This window comes from Danio rerio, chromosome 3 (assembly GCF_049306965.1).
Source record: "Danio rerio strain Tuebingen ecotype United States chromosome 3, GRCz12tu, whole genome shotgun sequence".
Taxonomy (NCBI): Eukaryota; Metazoa; Chordata; class Actinopteri; order Cypriniformes; family Danionidae; genus Danio; species Danio rerio.
The window spans coordinates 36,634,854-36,657,065 of NC_133178.1; the positions used below are offsets into that span (position 1 = coordinate 36,634,854).

The 22,212-nt window shown below is 35.7% G+C and overlaps 2 protein-coding genes across 5 annotated transcripts; both read right to left on the bottom strand.

Annotated features, from left to right (window-relative positions):
* Positions 1-1,475: 1,475 nt before the first annotated feature.
* On the bottom strand, positions 1,476-8,877 carry LOC100004321 (apoptosis regulator BAX-like). 3 transcript variants are annotated; one of them, XR_012396442.1, is made up of 6 exons: positions 8,677-8,877; positions 7,469-7,517; positions 7,217-7,384; positions 7,053-7,141; positions 6,164-6,271; positions 1,476-2,607 (listed from the first exon to the last, which is right to left on the bottom strand). XR_012396442.1 is itself a non-coding variant. In NM_001328066.1 (6 exons), exons 1-6 carry the CDS (start codon positions 8,708-8,710, stop codon positions 2,509-2,511), a joined length of 594 nt encoding a protein of 197 aa, NP_001314995.1. In that variant the 5' UTR covers positions 8,711-8,733; the 3' UTR covers positions 1,476-2,508. The 3 variants fall into 3 exon arrangements, 2 of the variants coding, with proteins under 2 accessions (NP_001314995.1, XP_073790309.1); NM_001328066.1 differs by having other exon boundaries at positions 7,006-7,141; positions 8,677-8,733; XM_073934208.1 differs by lacking the exon at positions 8,677-8,877 and having other exon boundaries at positions 7,006-7,106; positions 7,469-7,494.
* A 2,614-nt stretch (positions 8,878-11,491) lies between these two features.
* Positions 11,492-22,198, bottom strand: baxa (BCL2 associated X, apoptosis regulator a). 2 transcript variants are annotated; one of them, XM_073943491.1, is made up of 6 exons: positions 22,039-22,198; positions 16,547-16,595; positions 16,308-16,466; positions 16,066-16,201; positions 13,135-13,239; positions 11,492-12,936 (listed from the first exon to the last, which is right to left on the bottom strand). In XM_073943491.1, exons 4-6 carry the CDS (start codon positions 16,198-16,200, stop codon positions 12,838-12,840), a joined length of 339 nt encoding a protein of 112 aa, XP_073799592.1. In that variant the 5' UTR covers position 16,201; positions 16,308-16,466; positions 16,547-16,595; positions 22,039-22,198; the 3' UTR covers positions 11,492-12,837.
* Positions 22,199-22,212: the final 14 nt, after the last annotated feature.

Below are 22,212 nucleotides of genomic sequence, written 5' to 3' on the forward strand. Positions count from 1 at the left end.
AACGTCAACATAAACAGCTGAATCAAAAGGAAATAATGAAAACCGGAGCATCAGTAGACTATAGAATGCATTCATACTGAAATGCAAGCTGGGATTTTTATACTTTGCCACACTCAGCAAGTGTAAGGTGTAGGCCAGATAAGCCAGAATAAAAGCAAATTGTGGCCCAAAATAAGTTCAGTTCTGGTTCATTTGATTGAATTCTGGCTAATATGTGGTACTGCCTTTGCTCATTTGTGGTCCAGATCTGACAAACAGGAGCGGACAGCCCAAGTGCCATCATTCCATGCGGTGTGTGGGCCGGATGTAAGTGTCTGGTGTGGGCCGGATTTGAGCCACACAAGTTTTGCTAGCTGGGTATAGATCAAAACTCTAAATTGAGTCGTAAATGATGACTGTGATTCGTTCTTACAATTAAAAATACAGTCTAAAATTGATGGTCACTTAAAACTGGAGTCAGATTAAATTCAGAGCTAAAAAACAAATATAAATAAATTCTGATAAATAACAAAATTCTTTTCAGAAGCACTAGAAAAGGCTTACATGCATTTAACCTTCGACCATGCGGTTAGTTTTGTCATTAGGCTAATATATGGACTTCTACAGGTGAATTGGGTAAGCTAAACTGTCCGCAGTGTATGTGTGTAAATGGAAGTGTTTGGGTGTTTCCCAGTGATGGGTTGCAGCTGGAAGGGCATCCGCTGTATAAAACATATGCTGGATAAATTGGCGGTTCTTTCTGCTGTGGCAACACCAGATTAATGAATGGACTAAGCCAACAAGAAAACCAATGAAGATTTCTATTTGGCTGTAGTTTTATTTCGGTTTTAGTCTAATTTTATTATTTTCAAATGAAATAGCTGATTTCTAGTTTTGTCACTACAAATTCCCATTTTATTGATTATTTAATTGTGATGTAATGTAATGTGTATTCATATAGCACATTTATTGTGTATGGCCATGCACCCAAAGTGCTTCACAATCATAATGGGGCCAGTGGGCTCACCACACACCAGCTATTGGTGTAGTAGAGAAATGATGTTAGAGCCAATCAGTGAATGGGGATGATTGGGAGGCCATGATCGTAAGGGCCGATAGAGGGACTTTGGGTTAACACCAGGGTTACACCCCTACTCTTTACAAGAAGTTCCATGGTATTTTTATCGACCACAGAGAGTTAGGACCTCGGTTTAAAATGTCATCTAAAAGAAAGCACCCACTGACAGTGTAGTGTCCCCTTCACTTTTTACTTGGATATTACGACTCATGCAGACCACAGGTTGAGCGCCCCCTGCTGGCCTCACTAATACAACTTCCAACAGCAACCTAGTTTTCCCATGTGGTCTCCCATCCAGGTACTGACCAGGCTCAGTGAGTAACTGGTCTTGGCAGGGTGATATGGCTGTGGCATAATAAATATTTTATGGTTTTATTATTTAAAAAAAAGCAAAATAATAAATAAAACAAGTCACACATTTTTAATATGTGAAAAAAGTATTTATTTATTCGTACAAAAACAAAGCAAAACAAACTCATGGGCTCATATTACATAGACCAAAAAATACATAGAATAAAAAAGTTCAGATTATAGGTCTGACTTACAATGGTGAAAATACAGTACTACAGTACCCCTTTGCTAAGGGGAAGAGCTCATATCATCTGTTTGTCAGGTCTGGACCTCTTGACTAACTCTTACTCATTCTTTGCACTAGTTCCAGCCAAACTACCTGTGTTTTATTAAATCCCAGATGAGAAATGAATCTGCTTTGGAAAGTTTCACTGGCTCTTTCAGTAATCAAAAAGGAAATGATTTATTTGTGTAAAAAGTATCAGCGTGGCTTAGTGAAGTTAAAAATTATTTTAGGTCACTAGTTCTGTCCTTTCCTGTTATAGGACGTTCTTGCCAAGACACTCCCACATACTGTAGCCTGATTGGCTGGTTGTTCTTTTTAAAGACTGACCACTGGATGTTATGGTCGTCATTACACACATGTTTTATGGAGATACAGCCTTTGTGATTCATTTGTTTGCAAATTATTTAAGAGCAGTTTGAATAATCAACTTTTTGTCTGCATGGTCTGCAGATTAGCTTGTTTTATTTTCGTGAAAAGCCTAGAAAAGTTTAAAAGGTTTTCAAAGAATTAAAATTATGTAAAAAGATTAATGATAGATGACGCTTTGGCATTAGTAATAAAAATACCATGAAACCTGTTCCAAATAAAAAAATAAATGGCCAAAATTAAGCCTAACTCTGAATCACCCATGCATTCCTTGGTGTAAATGTGCAAATTTTAAAATTAAATATTTAATTAAAAGACATAATTGTTCAAGATTTAAAAAGCAAAATAATCACAGCAGAAGAATAGGGGTAACAAAAGTGGCTTGAGACAATGTGTCATCTTTCTTTTTTCAACTTTCTCTTCACCCTTATCCTTCCATTATATTTTGCTGGTCTGTTTCAGCCTCAATGTCTCGACTCTCTGTTATTCCACTTTGTCATCCTCGGGTTCACATTTTGTAGAGCACCAAGCCTACAGTAAGAACTCCAGCAAGGAAAACTCCAACTGTCTGCCAGGTGGGGGTCCCGAAATATGAGCGGATTGCGCCCTGGTGTAGAAAAATAGGAGGATGGAAATGGCAAGAGTCAGACACTATTCCAATATAAGAAAGATCACATATTTAAAAGTGAAAGGTGCAATAATATTTCTTAAAAAAAAAAAAAAAACAACAAAACAAATTTGTACACATTTAGCAGAAAGATTGTTTTATAGCAGTGGTCCCCAACCACCAAGTTGCGAACTGGTACCAGTCCGTGGATCAATTGGTACCGGGCCACAAGAAATCATTAATTATTTCTGTTTTATTTACTATCTAAACATTTTTTTATTTTGAAAAATCTTTTATTTCGAAAATGACCGCTCATTTGAGCACCAAAACTCAACCCACAAGCCAGCAAAATGAGCAAGAAACAGACATCTTTGGAAAGTTTCTTTGCAAAGAGAAAAAGGCCCAGTCAAGGACCCACAAACTGCTAAAGAATGGATCTGCAACCAATTTGTCAACAAATCAGGTTAATCCATCATGTCAGTGCAAGAAGAATATCAACTGCTGGAGATCGCAAATGTTAAAAAGGTTGGTGACCACTGCTCTATAGAACGTCTAAAGCAAAAACACAGGGCAGAAAAAATACAAATGAGAAACATAACTTCAAAAGGATGGTTAAGGCCATTCTTCACATGAAGTTCTTTTACATTCTCCATTTGAGGGAAATAGGAAGTTTGAAAAGGCCAAGTGATGACACTGTTTTTGAACCTTTCTTAAATGTTGCAGTAGGCTGGGATGTAAATGTCAGACTACATGCATACACCCTTAAACACAACAGTGTTGGAGACTGTGAGAAAAGAACAGTTTCATAAACATCTGGCAAACCACCTTCTCCTGCCTGATGAGACACAACAGATGAGAAGCGCCACTGTGATGTACCACATCTTTACATTGTTTTTTACTTGCACAGGACAGACAAGTAACTTTAAAAGACTTTGCACTATGCAGTGTTTTTTTTTTTTTTTTTGAGAGCTGGTAAATAAAGTCAGCAGTGATGTTGCAAAGACTAGAGGGGCAGTAAGTGGGAATTCGTCACCTTGGAATTACAAGGTTCTATCTGCCTTGCTAGTGATTTTAAGATATTGAGCTTCAAAGTTTTTGCATTCCATATGGCAAACAGTATGTGTGTCACATTTTATTTATTATTTTAATAAAACATCTTAAAATGTAAATAACTTGTAAAAAAAACATGCCATAATGTAACCAAGTTGTCATTTAATAAGAATATGTCAATAACTAAATTTTAACAATAATGTCAGATAGAACCTTATAATTCTATGGTGACGAATTGTAGAATCCACAGATGCAGAACTATATGGGTCAGTCATACTTGTCAGTGAAAGAACTGCCAGTTTTTTTTTTCTGCAAAGCTGAAAGATTGGTTGAAATCTTTACAATAATGTGAATATTCAATATTATTCTTTCAGGTTGGTCAGGTTTACATTTCTCTTTAGTATGCAGATTGAATTACATTTTATATTTGTGGCTCTATATATACTGTACATGTTTGCTGTATTGTGTTCTTTCTTGTTTGTTTATTTTTTATATTTTAATGTAAAGCCTAACCTGGGACGAGGGCTGCAAATTAGCTTTATGCCCTATATGTTCATAACATCGGTTGTCATTGTATACAATTTCAAGTGTATTGTTCCTCTTAAATAAACAAGCAAATAAAAAAATCTTTACACTGTTTTCTATTTGCACAGCACAGACACCAATGCTTAGAACTTTAAAAGACTTTGCACTATGCAGTGTTTTTTTTTTTTTTTGTCAAAAGTGTCACCCCTTCCAAAACTTCAACATCTGAAAAAAAGCGTGTGGAAAAATCTATACTAGCCTTCCGAGTATGCGTGTTGACAGCTTGTTGTTGTTTCTCTTATCTTTGTGTATATGAGATAAGAAGCATGTCAAAGAAGGTGGAGTTCCAAACACCAATTGTGTAACTGTCATGGTCCAATGGCATAGATATTTACAGATGTCGCCTACCCTGTTGTTGTCTATTGGAAGGGCTGCGTCAATGCAGCCACCATTTTAGTACAGGGTAGCGCTCCTTTGAAATGAATGTAAGACCAAGATTCAGTGGAGGATTATGGCCATCCAGAGCCAGAGATATACACATATATCTATGATCGGGAGTTTTCCAGGTGGTCAATAAGCAATTTTTTATTATTATGAAAATTATAATTTTACATCAATTTTCTACATTGATGGATAAGTTACCAGCACGGGCATTCCTGACAAAGAGCATGTGTTTGTGTCCATGGAAATGTATTATCCTCCTTCCCTGTTAAAATTGATCTAATCCATGTCCTGAAACTCTCTCCCCCTCCCTCTGTCTCCTACTTTCCTACTTTCACTTCTCATTCAAACGGAGGAAGCGATTCGTTCGTGAATGAATCCCTCTTATGAACGACTCGTTCACTAGATTGACAATAATACAGGTTTCTAGCACCGCAGCATCTTGTAGTCATACTTCATTTACAATGTTTGCTGATTTTATTCAACAAAACTAGTGTAAGTATACTATTTAGTGTGAGTTAGTGCTACTTTGCCCTATGGTGAATGCAGTAAATTACTTTATTATCATCAATAATGTTACTTGTTTAGCACAAAAGTTCATAACACACAAAAACGTAAAACACGAAATCTTACCTATAAGATGTTCTGCTTTTGTACTTTGTTTTCTTTGTTTGCTTGTTACAACACCCGTAAGCAGAGCTAAAGTCCAGCATCTTCACATTGGCTCACTGTCTTGACTGACATTTGTCCTGGGAGCACTGTACAAATGTGGCGGCGGTATTGATGCACGCTCAAGGTTCGTATGCAATATAGTGTATATATCTATGGACCAATGGCAGCTCAAAGGTGTTTTGGAGCCACAACAAAATACCTCAAAAAGTTTGGTGAATTGTTTCAAACTGCTGAAATGAACTTAAATCGAACTTGGTTTTGGACGGATTTTGTTAGAAATTATGTAATTTCAGTTTAATTTAATTTGAAGTAAACCAAAGTCTTAATCCTCAGCCAGGAGATTGAACCCATTGCAACTTTAGAAGAGCTTTCCAGTGCTGGAAAGAGGAACTGAAAACTACTTTTTTTCAGTTCCTTGCTTTGTGACATTTCACAGAACTAACATATGATGTGACTCCTGATGAATGAAGGCACTAAGCCAAAGAAAAAATAAATGATATGATGCCTTTTGCTTAAATGTACTTGTGTATCATCTTTGCTTGTTTGTTAATGTGCAATACTATCGTTCTTTGCTTGACTTTAATAGAGGTGAGAGCTGCACAGGTAAACCTCACTTGCAAGAGCATCTTTGTTATTGGAATTCCCAAATTGAAATAGTGTTTATTTTCTGTGATGAAAGTAACTGCTTGTGTAGTGTGTATGAATATGGGGCAGAGGCACCAAGATGTGAACTTTTTGTCTTTGTTTTGCTGATTTAAAATGTTCATGTTGTTGTGTGTTTTGTTTATCAATTGTATGTTCAATGTATGGAAATGTCACTCAAACACACATTTCACATGATTTTAAAGAAGCCACGGTTATGACTTACCCATCCACCCTGTTCCCTGATCCAGGTTAAAATGCAGGTCTTTCTAATAAAAGGCATAGTCCAGTTTATAATGCTTCTGACCAAGTCAACAGAGTTGATTTCAGCAGCCTAGGAGACATAAAAATGTCAATGGCTTACAATGTCAAAACAAGTTATTTAGGGTGCTTTCACACTGGCAATTTTGGTCCGTACCCGGGTTCGTTTGACGTCATAGTACGGTATGTTTAGCTAGTGTGAACATGTCTTCTGAACTCGGGTGAACACTCGTGATCCGTACCCAAGTCCGCCTGAAAGAGGTGGTGGTCTGGGGTACGGTTCAAGCGAACTCTGGTCCGGTTTACTTCTAGTATGAATGCAATCGTATTAAATAACGGAAGTGAACCACCAACTGTACAATAAACTATCATTTTCATAACGTTTATTCCTGTGCGTGTGTGTCTGTGTGTCACATATCATATCTTAGTGACAAGCGGGACTGAGCCAGGGCAAACACAGTGATAATTTCTGCTTGTCTCCTCCAAAAACAGCTTCTGCAGACACTGTGTGATGTTCTAAACGTGGACGTGTGTCGCTTTCTGTATGTGTAAAACCAAAAGATTCAGTAAAAGCAGAATGACTGCGATGTCATGCTTTGCTTTCGTGACGTCACCTTGCAACAGCCGTAAACAAAACAGCAGCTCGATGAAGCAAGTGTACCAGGGTTCAGAAGGAAAGAGACAGTGTGAACACAAACCAATTAAAAAGGTGGCAAGGGGGGACAATCGAACTTGGGTACAGTCCAGGCAATTGAACCAAGTGTGAAAGCACCCTTAATATGAGATGATACATGGATATGTTTTCACCTTAACAACAAACCGACATGCAACATAAAAAAGTGCCACAACACTACCCCAGCTTAATGTCACATCAGAGAAGGTCCCATTGACCACAAGGATGTAGTGTTCTAGAGTTGGATTTAAGAGAGCGCTATTTAACATCCTAAAACAAAACAACAGCAACAATGAATATAAGCACATTAATATGTCATTCACAGGCCAGACCCTTAACGCTTACCCTTGTAGTTCTTCATTTCCTTCCATTTCATTTGCAATCCTCACCATACACTCGATTGCATCTTTATGGCTGGGGTCACTTTTCTCAACAATACCCAAATTATTTTGTAACCAACAGGTTATTTCAGCTTCTTTGTCTAAGTGTTGATGAAGCCATTCAAAGATGAAGCTGCCAGAGAGAAGAAGAGATGGTGAGGTAACAAACAAATAAAGAGAAGATGGAAATGAGCAGCAGAAGGAAAATGATACTCACTTAAAGAGAACTGCAGATCCTGCATCAAGTGTCTGATCATTGCCACTGCCTTTACATATAAAATAATAATTAAAATGACACAATGCAAGGGGAAAGACTGTAAGACCAAATATATTAAACAAAAAGCATTAGCAATTCTTTACTTTATTTAAAGATGAATAAACAAAAACAAATGTAAAAGTCAATCGAATGAAAAACCTAGTTCTAGAACCATCTGACCTAAATAAAAATGAGGAAAAATGAAATCGCAGAGACGTATCCCATTCATTCAAAGGTAAAGCAGAACTACCATTACACCGCATTTCAGAAAGGCAGAAGTGAAGTGACGTCATTGTAGAAAAGAGCACAAACCACAACTCAGAACATTGTTTTGCCCACTTACGTATATATATATATATATATATATATATATATATATATATATATATATATATATATACACACACACACACACACACACACACACACACACACACACACACACACACACAATAATAATAATAAAACAATCAGAACATGTCTCTGTGGTCAGCATGACAATATCAAGATAAGATGGTTTACAAAGTAAAAGAATTTGAGTTTGCCTTCAAAGCAGGTCATAAACAGACTTAGACACACACTTCCTACAAACAGGACTTTTCTTCTATTAATTCAGACAGACAATAAACACTATCTAGTCACATTAGACAGTATTTATCTTACTGATCATATTTAATATGGTACACTTTGATGTATCATCATTTCAATTAACCTAATGTTAATTGGTTGTTATCACAAATAAATCCTCTGGATTTTGTGTACACATTGGTGTATATCGCATAGTTTGTGCCAGTACCTAAAGATTTTTACTATATCAAGTTTACACTTAATAAAAACACACATTCATGCGCAGGTTTTGTAACTTTGTAACCTGTGATAAACAGGTTTGATTGCATTCATTTCATGTTTTCTGTAACTTAGACGTGCATGTATTGCTGTATTGGTGAAACATCTGTTAAAAGTGAGATCTATAAAGTGAGGACATTTAATGAAATATTAATGAACAAATACAAAAGAACTATAAATGATGAAAATATTTGTTAATTCGAGTAGATGAGAGATTTACCTAACACTTTACAAATGTGTCTCTATGAAGGCGAGACACAACTTCGGAAATAAATCGGAACAATGGGCAAAAACCATTACCCGCACATAAAAGCGACACTTACCAATACGAACAACGTAATCCAACAGCGCTTCCATGTCAGCAGTATGATGAAAACTGTGACTGAGTGAGCGAGAACGCGTTATTAAAAAGATTTCTGGGAGATTTCATTGGGCGGCGGAAATGTGAATATCAAAACCATTAATGGGCGCTGGAAAAAAAGCTTTTGTATGGCAAGCCGTTTTAACGTTCGTTAGTTAAATGTATCTAAGATTTGTATCTAACTGTATATATATTTTAAGGGGTTTCAAATTTATTAATAGGCCTATAATAACACATTTCCAATTACGAAGCACACTAAAAAAATGATGTCTGCAAAATTGTTGCAAACAATTTATGTGTTGAATAACAAATTACATTTAGTAATGTTCAACTTAATTTGCTTGTTTAAATTCAGCCCAAACAAATTATTTACAACCACTTCACTTTAAAAAAAATTTAAATCCAAGGAATGATCTTTGAATAATTTTTAGTGCATTTATTTTATTCTTGACGTGGCCACTAGAATTTCATGTGTTACTAAGCATATTTTTTATAAAAACAATATAGAAAGAGTATAAAACTTTATCTAAACAACCAATAGAGAAAGGAACAAGTATATAATAATGTTAAGATTATGGGTCTGATCATCCATGGAGAAAATACAGTACAGAGAAAACTTTGCAGAGGGGAAGAGCTTATCTACTCATCTAAGCCTGGACCCTGCACTTACTAACACTACATTATGAAGTTCTCATTCACAGGGAAGGGTCCATCTGAAGCAAGGATGGATTTGGGGGGCCTAAGCAGTTCCAGCCTTGGGACCCAACAGTTCTAAAACGAAACCATTTGTACTTTTTACATAATTTATTTATTTTGCTGTCTTTTCCCTAGATCTCTGAATCTCATTCTCCATGTTGAAATCTCTACATTTTTAAATTATTTGTTTTCTTAAAAGGAAAATTGAAAATAATAGATTTTAAAACTGAATCTTCACCTGATTTGACTGCTGAACTGCTCCACGATTGGGGTGTCAGACAAACTTTTCTATGTTATAATTCCATTAAAATTAAATTTGTTTGACCCCTGCCAGACAGAATATGAAATAAAATGATGTTATGTGTATAATTTATACTTCTAGGTTTTAATTGGGGGCCCCCAAATTTCCGAGAGGGTGCTCGCTGCAGAGCCATTTGAGGAGAGCTGAGCTCCAGCGAGGGGGAGCATGAGCTGCCGCTCCTCCTCCTGTAAGCTGTTTTAATGCGTACACCAACCCCACCCCTAACCCTACCCCCAGTGACATCACTCGTAGAAGAAGTGCAAAAAAGGTGGAGCTCAAGCTTCAGCTCCCCCTCGCTGGAGCTCACCTCTCCTCAAAAGGCTCTGCAGCGAGCACCACTTGAAATTTCCTGGGATGCTTACTGGTTAAATCCGCCCCTGCTCCGAAGGGATTAGAGCAGGATGAGCTCTTCCAAAACTGAAGGCAGTGTGTGACACCAAACAACAAGTGTCCATCATATTTGTAAAAACCCCTTATTTCAAATGGCCATTCGAAGTGGCCAGTTTTAAGCACTTTGTTTGGGAACAACACTTCAATATGGCAGCCTTCAAAGTGCATTATATGCTGTTTGGAATGCACCATGATACTCTTTGCACCAGCTTGAGGCAAACTGTGTTTCAAGTCCCATTTGAGAAATAGATCTGCCTTAAATTAACCTGTTCCTCCAGCATTCAAAAACTAAATTATATGGTTGTTCAAAAATTAACAATTAAGACTACATAAATATTTATTTGTTACATACTAATACTTGCTGATTAGCTAGCGGTATTCATTGGTAAACATTTATTAAATGATTAAGCTACTATTAAGTTTTTTGGTAGCACTTTATTTGATATATTTTGAATATCCAAAATATGTACTTACAGTAGTTAAACGGGGTAAACCTACCCCTTAACCTAACCTTAACCCAACCTTAAATGACTGATTATTAAGTACACTGCATGTAAGTACACAAAATGAAAAATTAAATGCAACTTAACATTTTTTTAAATAACCAGAAATGTTTAGTTTTGATTTGGAAAACACATATCTAATTAGATTTTATGCATTTAGTATCAGTTTAAATTAATTATAGTTTATCAGCGTTATCAGGACATGTCCAGTGTCAACCAAAGCAAAGATAAAACATTTATCTAAAAAGCCACAGGTCAGATTTTTACCACAGAACAAGTGCGTATTAAATCTCATTTATTAATTGTCCTTCAGCTTAGTCCCTTTATTCATCAGGGGTCACCACAGTGGAATGAACCGCCAACTTATCCAGCATATGTTTTACACCGTGGATTACCTTCACACACATACAATACACTACAGCCAATGTAGTTTATTCAATTCACCTATAGCGCAGGTCTTTGGACTGTGGGGGAAACCGGAGAACCCGGAAAAAACCCACACCAACACGGTGAGAACTCCACACAGAAATGCCAACTGACCCAGCTGAGGCTCGAACCAGCGACCTTCTTGCTGCCCCTTATTAAATCTAAAAACAATTAATAACATATGCCAGAGTAGTTGGCGATTCATTGCGCTGTGTCAACCCCTGATAAATCAGAGACTAAGCTGAAGGAAAAAGATAATTTTTCACATTATTATTTTATTTCAGCTATTTTTATGTTAGTTTTATATGGCTTTTGTGTTTAATTTGTTGATTTTGAGATATTGAGTTTTTACATTTTATTTTATTTGATTACTTTTTTACTAATAGTTTTAATCTAGCTTTTGTTCACCAAAAAATAACAATAATAAAATAATAATAATAAAAACAAACACACCCCAAACATTTATACTGAAATCCATAAAAACAATTTAACAATTTATTATTTAATCGTACATCTTACAAAAACTCATGGGCTCACAGCACGTAGACCACCTTAGGGTGCACGATTCATACCATTTTACAAAGATGTAGAAAAAGATGAAAAAGTGGCGGCTAGTATCATAAAAAGGCCAAGGCACTGTCAACGAAAAGAAAAGATCCTAAACAGAAAGAGTATGAAACTGTATTCAAACAAACAAGAGAGAAAGAAACAAGTGTATAAAAAAGTTCAGATTATAGGTCTGACTAACCATGGTGAAAATACAGTACTGAGAAGACTATGCTGAGAGAAAGAGCTCAACTCATCTGTTTGTAAGCCTGGTTTACTAACCCTTACACACTACACGTCTTTTACACCAGTTCCAGCCAAACTAATGGTGTTTCTTCAAATCTCAGATGAGAAATGAATCTGCTTCTTTAGAAAGTTCAACTGGTTCCTTCATTATTCAACAATGAAATTATTTGGTTGTGTAAAAAAAGATCAGCATGGCTCAGTGAAATTTAAAATGATTTTAGGTCACTAGTTTTGTCCATCCCTGCTGTAGGAAGAGCTTGCTAAGACACTCCCACATACTGCAGCCAGAGTGCTGATTGGCTGGCTGCTGCGCTCAACTGCTGCCACGCCACCTCATAAACTTTAGAGGCTCATCTTGTACCTGTAAATACAACTCACAGACATTTGGAAGCCCTTGCAGTGGAGACTGTGAACCAAGAAAGAAGAGGAAGTGAGGAGAAATATCATCAGAATGCAGCCGAGGCCATTCCTTCTCTTTTAAATGGTGTGATCCTCCCGTTAAAATACATATATATTAGTGATCAAACATCATAAATGTTTATCAAATAGAATTTTGACTGCATGCACAATTGTCTGACAAAGATAAACAGAATACGAGTCCTAAATCGGAAATTGAAATAATGCTAATAAATTAAATCACATACCGATACAGTCTTTTCTAGATAGCCAGTTAGCCCCAAACTAAAAATAAATACCTAAAATGAAGCCTAAACCTAAACGCTTTTGCATTAATCTCTCATTCTCAGTGCAAATGTATTCAAGATTTGAAGCTGAACAAGAAAGGGCACAGACTCTGGAGTAAAAAAAGAGTGGCTTGAACCATCTACATCTGGCTGAACTTTCACTCTTTCCTCCTCTTTCATTGGGTTGAGGCGGTTTCACCTCTCAATGCTTTTTGTCTCCAACTCTTTCTCTTCCCTCTCGTCTTTCTGTTAATCTTTTGCTGGTCTGTTTCACCCTCTGTTCACCGTCTTAACTCTCTTTTTTCTCTCGCTCTATCCACCTTCCTGCTACTTCACATTTTGCGAATCACCAATGCTGTGGTGATAACTCCAGCGAGGAAAACTCCGACTGTCTGCCAGGTGGGGGTGCCAAAATAACTGCGGATTCCGTCCTGGAGGAGAATAACAAATAATTCATAATTTCAGAGTGGAAAAGCGCAAGTGTAATAGTTTTCCTTCATATTGGGTTTCACATTAAAGTTATACGTTCATGTTTATCATGGAATCAATGGATTTGGCACATATCACACCGACACATGACACATTCCACAAGACTTTAAAGAACTGATTGAGTTACAGTCATGACTTACCCATCCACCCTGTTCCCTGATCCAGTTAATGACGTGCTCCTGAATGTAGGACATCGTCCAGCTTATGATGGTTCTGATGATGTCAGGAACCCTGGTTGAAATAGCCTAGAAGTACAAGAATAAAAAATAAAAGACATATTTAAAATCTATACCAAAATTACTTTCAATCACCAGCAGAGACCTAACGCATCTTTAATTCTTTCATTAATTTCCCTTTGGCATAGTCTCTATTTCAGAGATCGCCACAGTGGAAAAAACTGCTAACTATTCCAGCAAAGTACTGGGAAACACCCATATATTCACACACAAACACACACATACACTATGGCCAAATTAGTTTATTCAATTCACCTTTCGCGCATTCTTTGGAATGTGGGGGAAACCGGAGCACCCGGAGGAAACCCACACCAACACGGGGAGAACATGCAAACTACACACAGAAATGCCAACTGGTCGAGCCGGGACTCAAACCAGCAACCTTCTTGCGGTGAGGCAACAGTGCTAACCACTGAGCCTGCATAGATGATACTACAAAGTGTGTCTACAGATTATAAACAGAGGCCAGAGAACAGCAAACTAAGAGATGGAGGTGTCTGGCTAAGCATAGTTCACCGATTATGCTACAGGCATCATCAAAGAATGAATGCCATTTTAAAGCTAAGCAAATAGTCCGAACCTGATATAAGATAACCAAAAGAAACAGTCCTTTTAAGTCGATCTAATGCTTAGACTTAATTGAACCTAATGGTTAGAGAGTTGGACTTGTGATTCAAAGGTCACAGGTATGAGTCCAGACACTAGCAGGTATTGCAAGTAGGGGAAGTGAATAACAAGCACCCTCTTTCACCCTCAATACCACGTCCGAAATGATTCCCTTGAGCAAAGCTCCAGATGTGTTTTCATGGGTGCCGCATTGGATAAAAGTGTCTGCTAAATGCACAAATGTAAAATGTACTATTAAAGGGCACCTATTTTGCACTGTTTCTAAAGATTTAAGATAAGTCTTTTGTGTCTCCATAATGTGTCTGTAAAGTTTCAGTTGAAAATCCCCATCAGATTATTTATACCTTTCTGAATCTTGAAATTTGAGATGTTGTGACAAGCACACACCTGTTTTGTAAATATGACAGGATACATATTAATATCCACTGCTGTATGGATATCTGTAATTTTAATGTACAAAATAAACCTGATTTAACATCCACAAATGACGTCTGAAGCATCTTCTTTTATAACTGTACTGACATGCTGCTGTGGTGATGAATTACATTGAACAGAGTTGCTGTTTAATTCAGTATACTTAAAGATTCAAAAAAATAAGAGTAAAATGTATTTGATGATTTAATTTGTGGATTATTTAGATGTTGGAAAAATATGCAGCAGAAATCTGGCCTGTGACAGATAGAGAAGCTCACTGTTCCCTGATGTACGAAACACTGGAAGAAAATTCTAGACACTGCTCAGGGATATAAAAGTGTATGTATAAAGGAAACTCAGAAGAGTTCAAACGGTATTAACTCTTTAATAAGTGTATTAAATACCGCATGCTTTGTTTACAGCCGTAACCAAGAAAACACTAATACTAACACAAACAGATCAACGTTCACATTACACACATCACAGAAAAAACAGGCAACACAAATACACTAAGCGTTATCACATATATCACATTAAAAAACTCCATTTAAAAACCTATACATACTTAGAACCCAGTATTTAAAATTCTAATGGCACTCAGCACAAAGGACATTTGACACACATTTTTTTTACTTGAGGTTGCCTAAAACATCTTTTTGATGGCAAGAGCTGAAATTTTAGATTTAAGGCATGGGAACAATCTTCAATAATGATGTGTGTTTTCTGTTTAATTCTCATTGAATAAATTTCAATTGGCTGTCTTTGTGTTTTACCTACAATTGCACTGCCAATTTTTACTACTCGACACAGTTTTTGCTTTTCCTTAATTGGCAACAGTCCATACCATGCAATCATGTTAAAACTTATGACACTTTCAACAAAGTTCTTTTTTCACACCAAATTGTTGTATATAATTGATATATAATTGAGATATAATCTCTGCATTGCTTTTTAAAAAATGCTTTCTGCAATCCACTATCAATAAGTGTTCCTAAATATTTAAAACAGCCAACTGTCTCTATTTCATGTCCCTCAAGGACCAGAGGTTTAAACCCTTGACTAAGGACTAGTTTATTTCTGCTAATTATCATCTCCTTGGTTTTGGCCAGCAAAGAAATTAAAATGGTCGTGCCGAACTGAGTCTGGTTCTCTCAAGGTTTTATTTCTTCACTCTCCTATTGGTGAAGTTTTTTTTCCCTCTCCGCTGTCGCCACTGGCTCGCATGGTTCAGGATCTGAAAAGCTACTCATCGATGAATTTGCTCTTCAGTGTTTGGACTCTCAATAATGACTTCAAACCACACTGAACTGAGCTGAACTGAACTTAAACACTAAAAACTGAACTACCCTGATCCAGTTACTATGACCATTTATGTGAAGCTGCTTTGACACAATCTACATTGTAAAAGCGCTATACAAATAAAGCTGAATTGAATTGAATTTTATTAAAATTGATCTCCAGTGAACACTTTTTACACCAATTTTGAAGCAAATTTATATAATTATAGTACAAGGTATCTCCTTCTGTTCCTATTTTAGTCAACCGGCCTACAAGTGCCATATTGTCTGCATATTTAAATTACTTAAAACCTAAATATATTACCTGTAGAAAGTGAATAAGTCTTATTATTCAGCCCACAACTTCCCAAAAGTCAAATCATTATCTAGAAAATAATCTTTATATCTTAATATTATATAATGCACTTTAATTTTTCAAAAATGTATAGATAATTTGCTTGTAAACACTTGCAATGAAAAACCTTAATCAATGGTGAAAACCTATGCAAGGCCTCACCTTGATGACAAGGCGACAGGCAAAGTAGAAAAGCGCCACAACTCTTCCCCAGTTGAACTTGCCATCAGAGAAGATCTCACGGGCCACTCTGATGAAGACATCTTGAGTCGGCTGAAGATTAGAGTTGTTTAACATGCTAAAGCAAAACCACAACAGAGACACATGGATGAGTAGCAGTACATTGCCATCCAGTGGGCCTTTCTGATCATAGCAGGAGACGGTGGTGATGTTATCATTCTTACCTTTGCAGCTGCGCATTTCCATCCAGCTCATCTCCGATCTGCTGCAAACACTGCGCGAGGCGTTTATGGCTGGGGTCACACAGCTCCACGCCCCCAAGCTGACTCCGGGTCACTTCAGCATCCCTGTCGCCATGCCGACGAACACGCTCATACACAAAGCTGCAAGAGGCAGAGGTCAAGAACAAAAACAAATGCAGAGAGCACGGAAAATGAGAAGGGGAGATAAAAATAATACTCACTTGTTGAGAAGTGCAGCTCCCAAGTCAAGTATCTGGTCATTGCCACTGCCTACAGAATTATAGAGAACTTAAATCGGATTTAAATCAGCACGATATATGAGAGAAACTCATGCAATTGTATTTTAAAGAAAAGGATGTTTAGCTGATTAAGCATAAAAATTGTAAAAATATGTATTTAATATTTAATGCCATATTAAAGTTGCTATATCGATACCAAAATAAACAGTAAATGCAGGATCTAATTGTCTTTAAAGTGCATATATATATATGGAAAACTCTTAGATCAAGTAAAAATATTTTTTGTTTTAAAATTCAGATGAAATAAGGGAAAATTAAGAGTTTAAGAGTTTTTTTTCTTAAAACAAGCAAGAGTGTCTGCCAGTGGGGTAAGTTAAACAACTTTGAAATGTAGATATGAAGACAAAAATTGTAAGTAAGAAAAAGTTTTTTTGTTGTTCTTTTGTGAATCTTATAAATTCATATAAATTCTGTATTTATAAATTAAATGTATTAATACAAAGTTTAAATACAGTTCTGTAGCTCCTGGTTAGGCATGGGCCGCTGTAAGATTCTAACGGTATGATAACCTTGGATAAAAATATCATGGTTTCACAGTGATTACTGCTCTACAATATATTCTTTTTAATGTCTGGGTAAAAAAAAACTTTGTCCACTTTGAACACAATAGCTGCATCCAAAATCGCATACTTCCATAGTATAAAGTATGCTAAAAACAGTATGCGAGCCGAGTATTGTCTGAATTCATAGAATTCATTCAGAATTTTATTTTGTTCTAAAAATATTTTATTTTGAGAAACATGTAAAACGTTTTGGAGCTGTGAATATGTCAGCCTAAATAATTCAAATTAATCATAGATTTATGCTGTCTTCATTAGTTTCAAAAACACTGATTTCTTTAGAATTTAAAACAGCATCTTTGGATATCTTTTCTGCTGGAACCTTGACTTTTCCAAAACGCGTTATTCCTTGAAAACGGTTATCATCCCATGCCTACACATGGTCAACTATAATCCAGACTTAACATTGCATAACTTGCGATAATTGCATTGCGATATCGATGCTAAAAACAATATTTTGTGCAGGCCTACTGCTTAGCATGTAGATGAACTAATAATCAAAATAAAACCTTATAACATATGTAAATTAATGTGTCTTTTTAACAAACATATTATGTAAAAACGCATTGCTAAAACCTATTTTGTGATAAAGTAAATTAAATGTTCTACATTAAATAGTTTAGTTCTTGGGGTAAAAAAAGAAAGAAGAAATAGGCAAGTAGAGGGTAATAGTTATAATGATTCTTTGAGGAATATCAAAGTAATAATATTATACAAAGCATACTCAACTTTCTGAAACAGGTGTTCCTATTGTTCAATTAAATGGAATTTTGTTATTTTTTGTATTTTCAATGTTTTATGGTTGCTTTTTTTTAGTTACGTAGATGTAGTACAGTGACGTTTTATGAAACCTTGAGTTCATATTCAAATCAAACTATTAAATAATGAATAAGAAACTATTTATCAACAATAAACAAGTTATTTTACCATTTAAAAAAAAAGCTTAGAGCAAAACTTGTATTACTTGAGTGAACACTTGAGTGTACTTTTTCATGCTTAATAAATTCACAAATTGGTTTTACGTCTTGAGTGACTAATTCTACATCATCCTAAATCTTTGCAGAAATAGTTTTTTAAGCAATAACAATTAACTCCTTAATTTAGTACTGGGTCCACCTCATACGGTTTGTTGGATGCATTTGTTATATTAGCCATGCGTTATAAATGTACTGAATCTACATAGGCTTAAATATCAGATGGTGGTATTTTGTATTTTTCCATTTTCAACTGAACTGCTGTTTTAAAAGGCCAGAGGTGAACCTGAAGTCGAGCAGATAAGCATCTGACAGTGGAACTGTTCCATATTGTTTGCTACATGACTCAGCAGTGTATGTATAATTTAACACATTTGGTTTCAATTTCCTGGTGAGTAATACTGATGTAAAGAAACTAATATGCATGAATTTCCTATGGAGAAATAAACTCGCTTAAACTTAAATAATCCCTCAAGCGCAAGTTATAAAAGACTCTCTTGAGTACTCTACATGCATTTGAATATTCAAATAAAACAAAAGGGCTCAGAAATACCTCAGATTGCTGAACCTTCACTTCACACGAACACACTGCATAGAGGCGGTTTCTAGCTGCCTCCCGAGACAGTATTTTCTGCATCGTATGCATTTACGATCCAATAGACACAACTGAGTTATATGTTGCTTTGTTAATAAGTAAATTTTGGCTTTTATTTATAATTTTATGGCTAGCTTTATCTGGCTTATGTTTTAATCGCGTGAAACGCCATTTTAAATTTGTTTTATTTTATCTTTGTGAGTTTCTTCTCATTTAAATGTAATATGTGTGAAATGTGAATGGAAAGTTTCTAAGATGGCTGTACATATTTTGTGGTTAGGCATCACATTGAACCACATTAGTTTCCATGAACTTTAAAGAAAGTTTGGAAAAAATTAAGAGAATATGGATTTTCTAGGCATAAGTTTGACTACAATGTTTTATTACTCTTTAAATGTTTGATAATTGCAAGTAAAAATATGGTTATTTAGACCATTAAAAAAAGAAAACTGTTCAGCAAAATAAGCATATTAATTTATTAACATTTATAAACTCTTCTTAACGTAAAACTTTAATATAAATGGAAACTCTTATTTGATTTTATGCACAAAAATGCTCTTAGTGATCAAAAATATATATATTCTTGAAATAAGGTACAATTTTTCATGTAATATATATTTGCCAGCACCTACATATACACTCAACGGCCACTTTATTAGGTATACCTTACTAGTACCGGGTTGGATCCTTTTGCCTTCATAACTGCCATAATCTCCCGTTCGACCACATCCCAAAAGTGTGGTATTCTGTTGCTGTAGCCCATTCATCTCAAGGTTGGATGTGTTGTGCGTTCAGAGATGATCTTCTGCATTGCTCGGTTGCAACGAGTGATTATTTGAGTTACTGTTGCCTTCTTATCAGCTGGAACCAGTCTGGCCATTCTCCTCTAGCATCAATAAGGCATTTGCGCCCAGAGAACTGCCGCTCACTGGATATTTTCTCTTTTTCTAAACATTTCTTTAAATCATAGAGATGATTGTGCGTGAAAATCCCAGTAGATAAACAGTGTCTGAAATATTCAGACCAGCCCATCTGGCACCAACAACCATGCCACATTCAAAATCACTTAAATCACCTTTCCTCCTCATTCTGATGCTCCGTTTAAACTGCAGCAGAGCGTCTTGACCATGTCTACATGCCTAAGTGCATTAAGTTGCTGCCATGTGATTGGCTGATTCGAATATTGGGTTAACGAGGAGTTGGACAGGTGTACCTAATAAAGTGGCCGGTGAGTGTACATTACATGATATTATAAATATTATGTCAACATAAAGGTGTTAAGATTACCTTGAAAATGACAGTCATCATAACATATCAATGAATCAAAACCCTCATAAGTTGTTAGACAACCTCAATGACCTTTCATGACAGTCTGGCACATGATGTTACAGATCTTGTTATACAGTCTAGCAAGTATGTTTGCGTTCCAATAACAGAAACAGTGAAACAACAACACGTTAAGATTCAACAATGACGTAATTTTTGTATTTTTCCCAACACTGTGCCTTTAAACCGACATCACCCCAGCCCGGAACATTGTTTACAACCCCTGCTAACAGCACTAAAAAGATGATGTCATACTTTGGATATTGGGCATGTGAATAACCAGCGCGCACGCACACACGCACGCACAGAGGCTCTGACAATCACGCGAATGTTTTTAAGCACTTGATCGTTCAATACATGATTCCCATTAATCTATTCGGAAAGTAAATGATGATAACAATGTTGTCTGGAATGCGGTGCCACTTTAAGATGCCGCCAAAAACACGACATTGGTTTTATAGCTGGCTTGTTTAATTGTTGTCTGTCTGTCAGTGGTTCTGAGCGGATGGTGATCGGTATTTGTACAGACATGTTCCTGACTAGACAGCGGGGCTGAGACTGTGAACAGCACTGAGCAAACTCCTGTTTTACAAGAGAAATAACCTTCTATTGTATATGAAAGCATCCGTCTAGATGCAATTTTAGTCGTTTGAGTTACGAGACGGTAAAACAGGCGAAAATCATAATTAAAACATAAACGCGGCACTTACCCGTATCGCCTCCACCCGACGGCGCTGCCATATTAGCATGAAAATAAGCGAACTGAAGAAGACGCTTCCGCCGCGTGACGACAATATTTTACAGGAAGGAAGTCAGTCTGATTCAGCGAGCTTCAAATAATAACACGAATTTAGAGGAAACATTGTTAACTTGGTATTAACTTATCATTGATTTTCAAGAATTTCTTTATAGTTTTTATGATGTAAGTAATGACACATGCAACAAATTGCATATTTATGCTCAGTGTGAGGTTCACAATTACTGCATTTTCCCTCTTCATACTATATAAACCATACATGTAAACCATAAAGGTCCGATATTAAATACGATTCAAACACAAAACACAAACTTTTAAAAATGTATTTTCTTCACAGATTTAGAATTAAGCAAGCTTTTAAAAAAAATAAGAGTCCACTTGAAAATGATTAGTTTCTCTGGAATGTTGATCTACAAATGTTAAATATTGTTAGGGTATGAAAGAACAATATTATTTTAAAGCATCATTATTTTCTCAAAAATGTCACACACACACACACACACACACACACACACACACACACACACACACACACACACACACAATTCATATATTATATTGGGTCCTCTGAATTATTAGCCCCCTGTTTATTTTTCTCCCAATTTCTGTTTAATTTATAACACATTTCTAAACACAATATTTTTAATAACTCATTTCTAACAACTGATTTAATTTATCTTTGCCATGATGACCGTAAATAATATTTTACTAGATATTATTCAAGACACTTTTATACAGCTTAAAGTGACATTTAAAGGCTCAACTAGGTTAATTAGGTTAAATAGGCAGGTTTGGGTAATTAGGCTAGTTATTGTATAACGATGGTTTGTTCTGTAAACTATTGAACAATACATAGCTTAAAGGGGCTAATAATTTTGACCATAAAATTGTTTTTGAAAAATGTAAAACTGCCTTTATTCTAGCCGATATAAAACAAAAAATAAAAATTCAAAGGGGGTTAATAATTCTAATTTCAAATATATGTATTTATATATAAATTATATAAAAATTGTGCTGGTTTACTTCAAAAAGTAACAGGACATTATAAACTTTAAAAAAATGAATTATATTATTTTATAGGTCAGCCTATTCCAATCCCGTGTTACTGTATTGTTATAGATTAAACTACACTGGTAGAATTAGTTAACAGTTGCCGATAATTACTCACCGCTTTGATTTATTAACTGTTAGATCATACTTACGCTATTTGTCTTTCTTTTCGTTCTCCCATCTGTGTATATTCATATTATAAGTTATATTTATTATTTCTGTCAGCATCCACCGCATTTAAATGAAACGTTATGTCAAAGAGCTTAGCTTAGAATCTATGATATGAAAACGATTTTAAAGTTATTTTATTGTAAAGGATATAAGCC

Excerpts from the sequence above, each read along its gene's own strand:
- baxa (XM_073943491.1), bottom strand. The coding sequence starts at position 16,200 with ATGTTAAACAACTCTAATCTTCAGCCGACTCAAGATGTCTTCATCAGA. Across the intron at positions 13,240-16,065 it reads CCTGTCGCCTTGTCATCAAG|GCTATTTCAACCAGGGTTCC; the intron begins GTGAGGCCTTGC and ends TTGTACTTCTAG. Across the intron at positions 12,937-13,134 it reads TCAGGGAACAGGGTGGATGG|GACGGAATCCGCAGTTATTT; the intron begins GTAAGTCATGAC and ends ATTCTCCTCCAG.
- LOC100004321 (NM_001328066.1), bottom strand. The coding sequence starts at position 8,710 with ATGGAAGCGCTGTTGGATTACGTTGTTCGTATTG. Across the intron at positions 6,272-7,005 it reads CATGTCGGTTTGTTGTTAAG|GCTGCTGAAATCAACTCTGT; the intron begins GTGAAAACATAT and ends TATGTCTCCTAG. Across the intron at positions 2,608-6,163 it reads TCAGGGAACAGGGTGGATGG|GGCGCAATCCGCTCATATTT; the intron begins GTAAGTCATAAC and ends TTTCTACACCAG.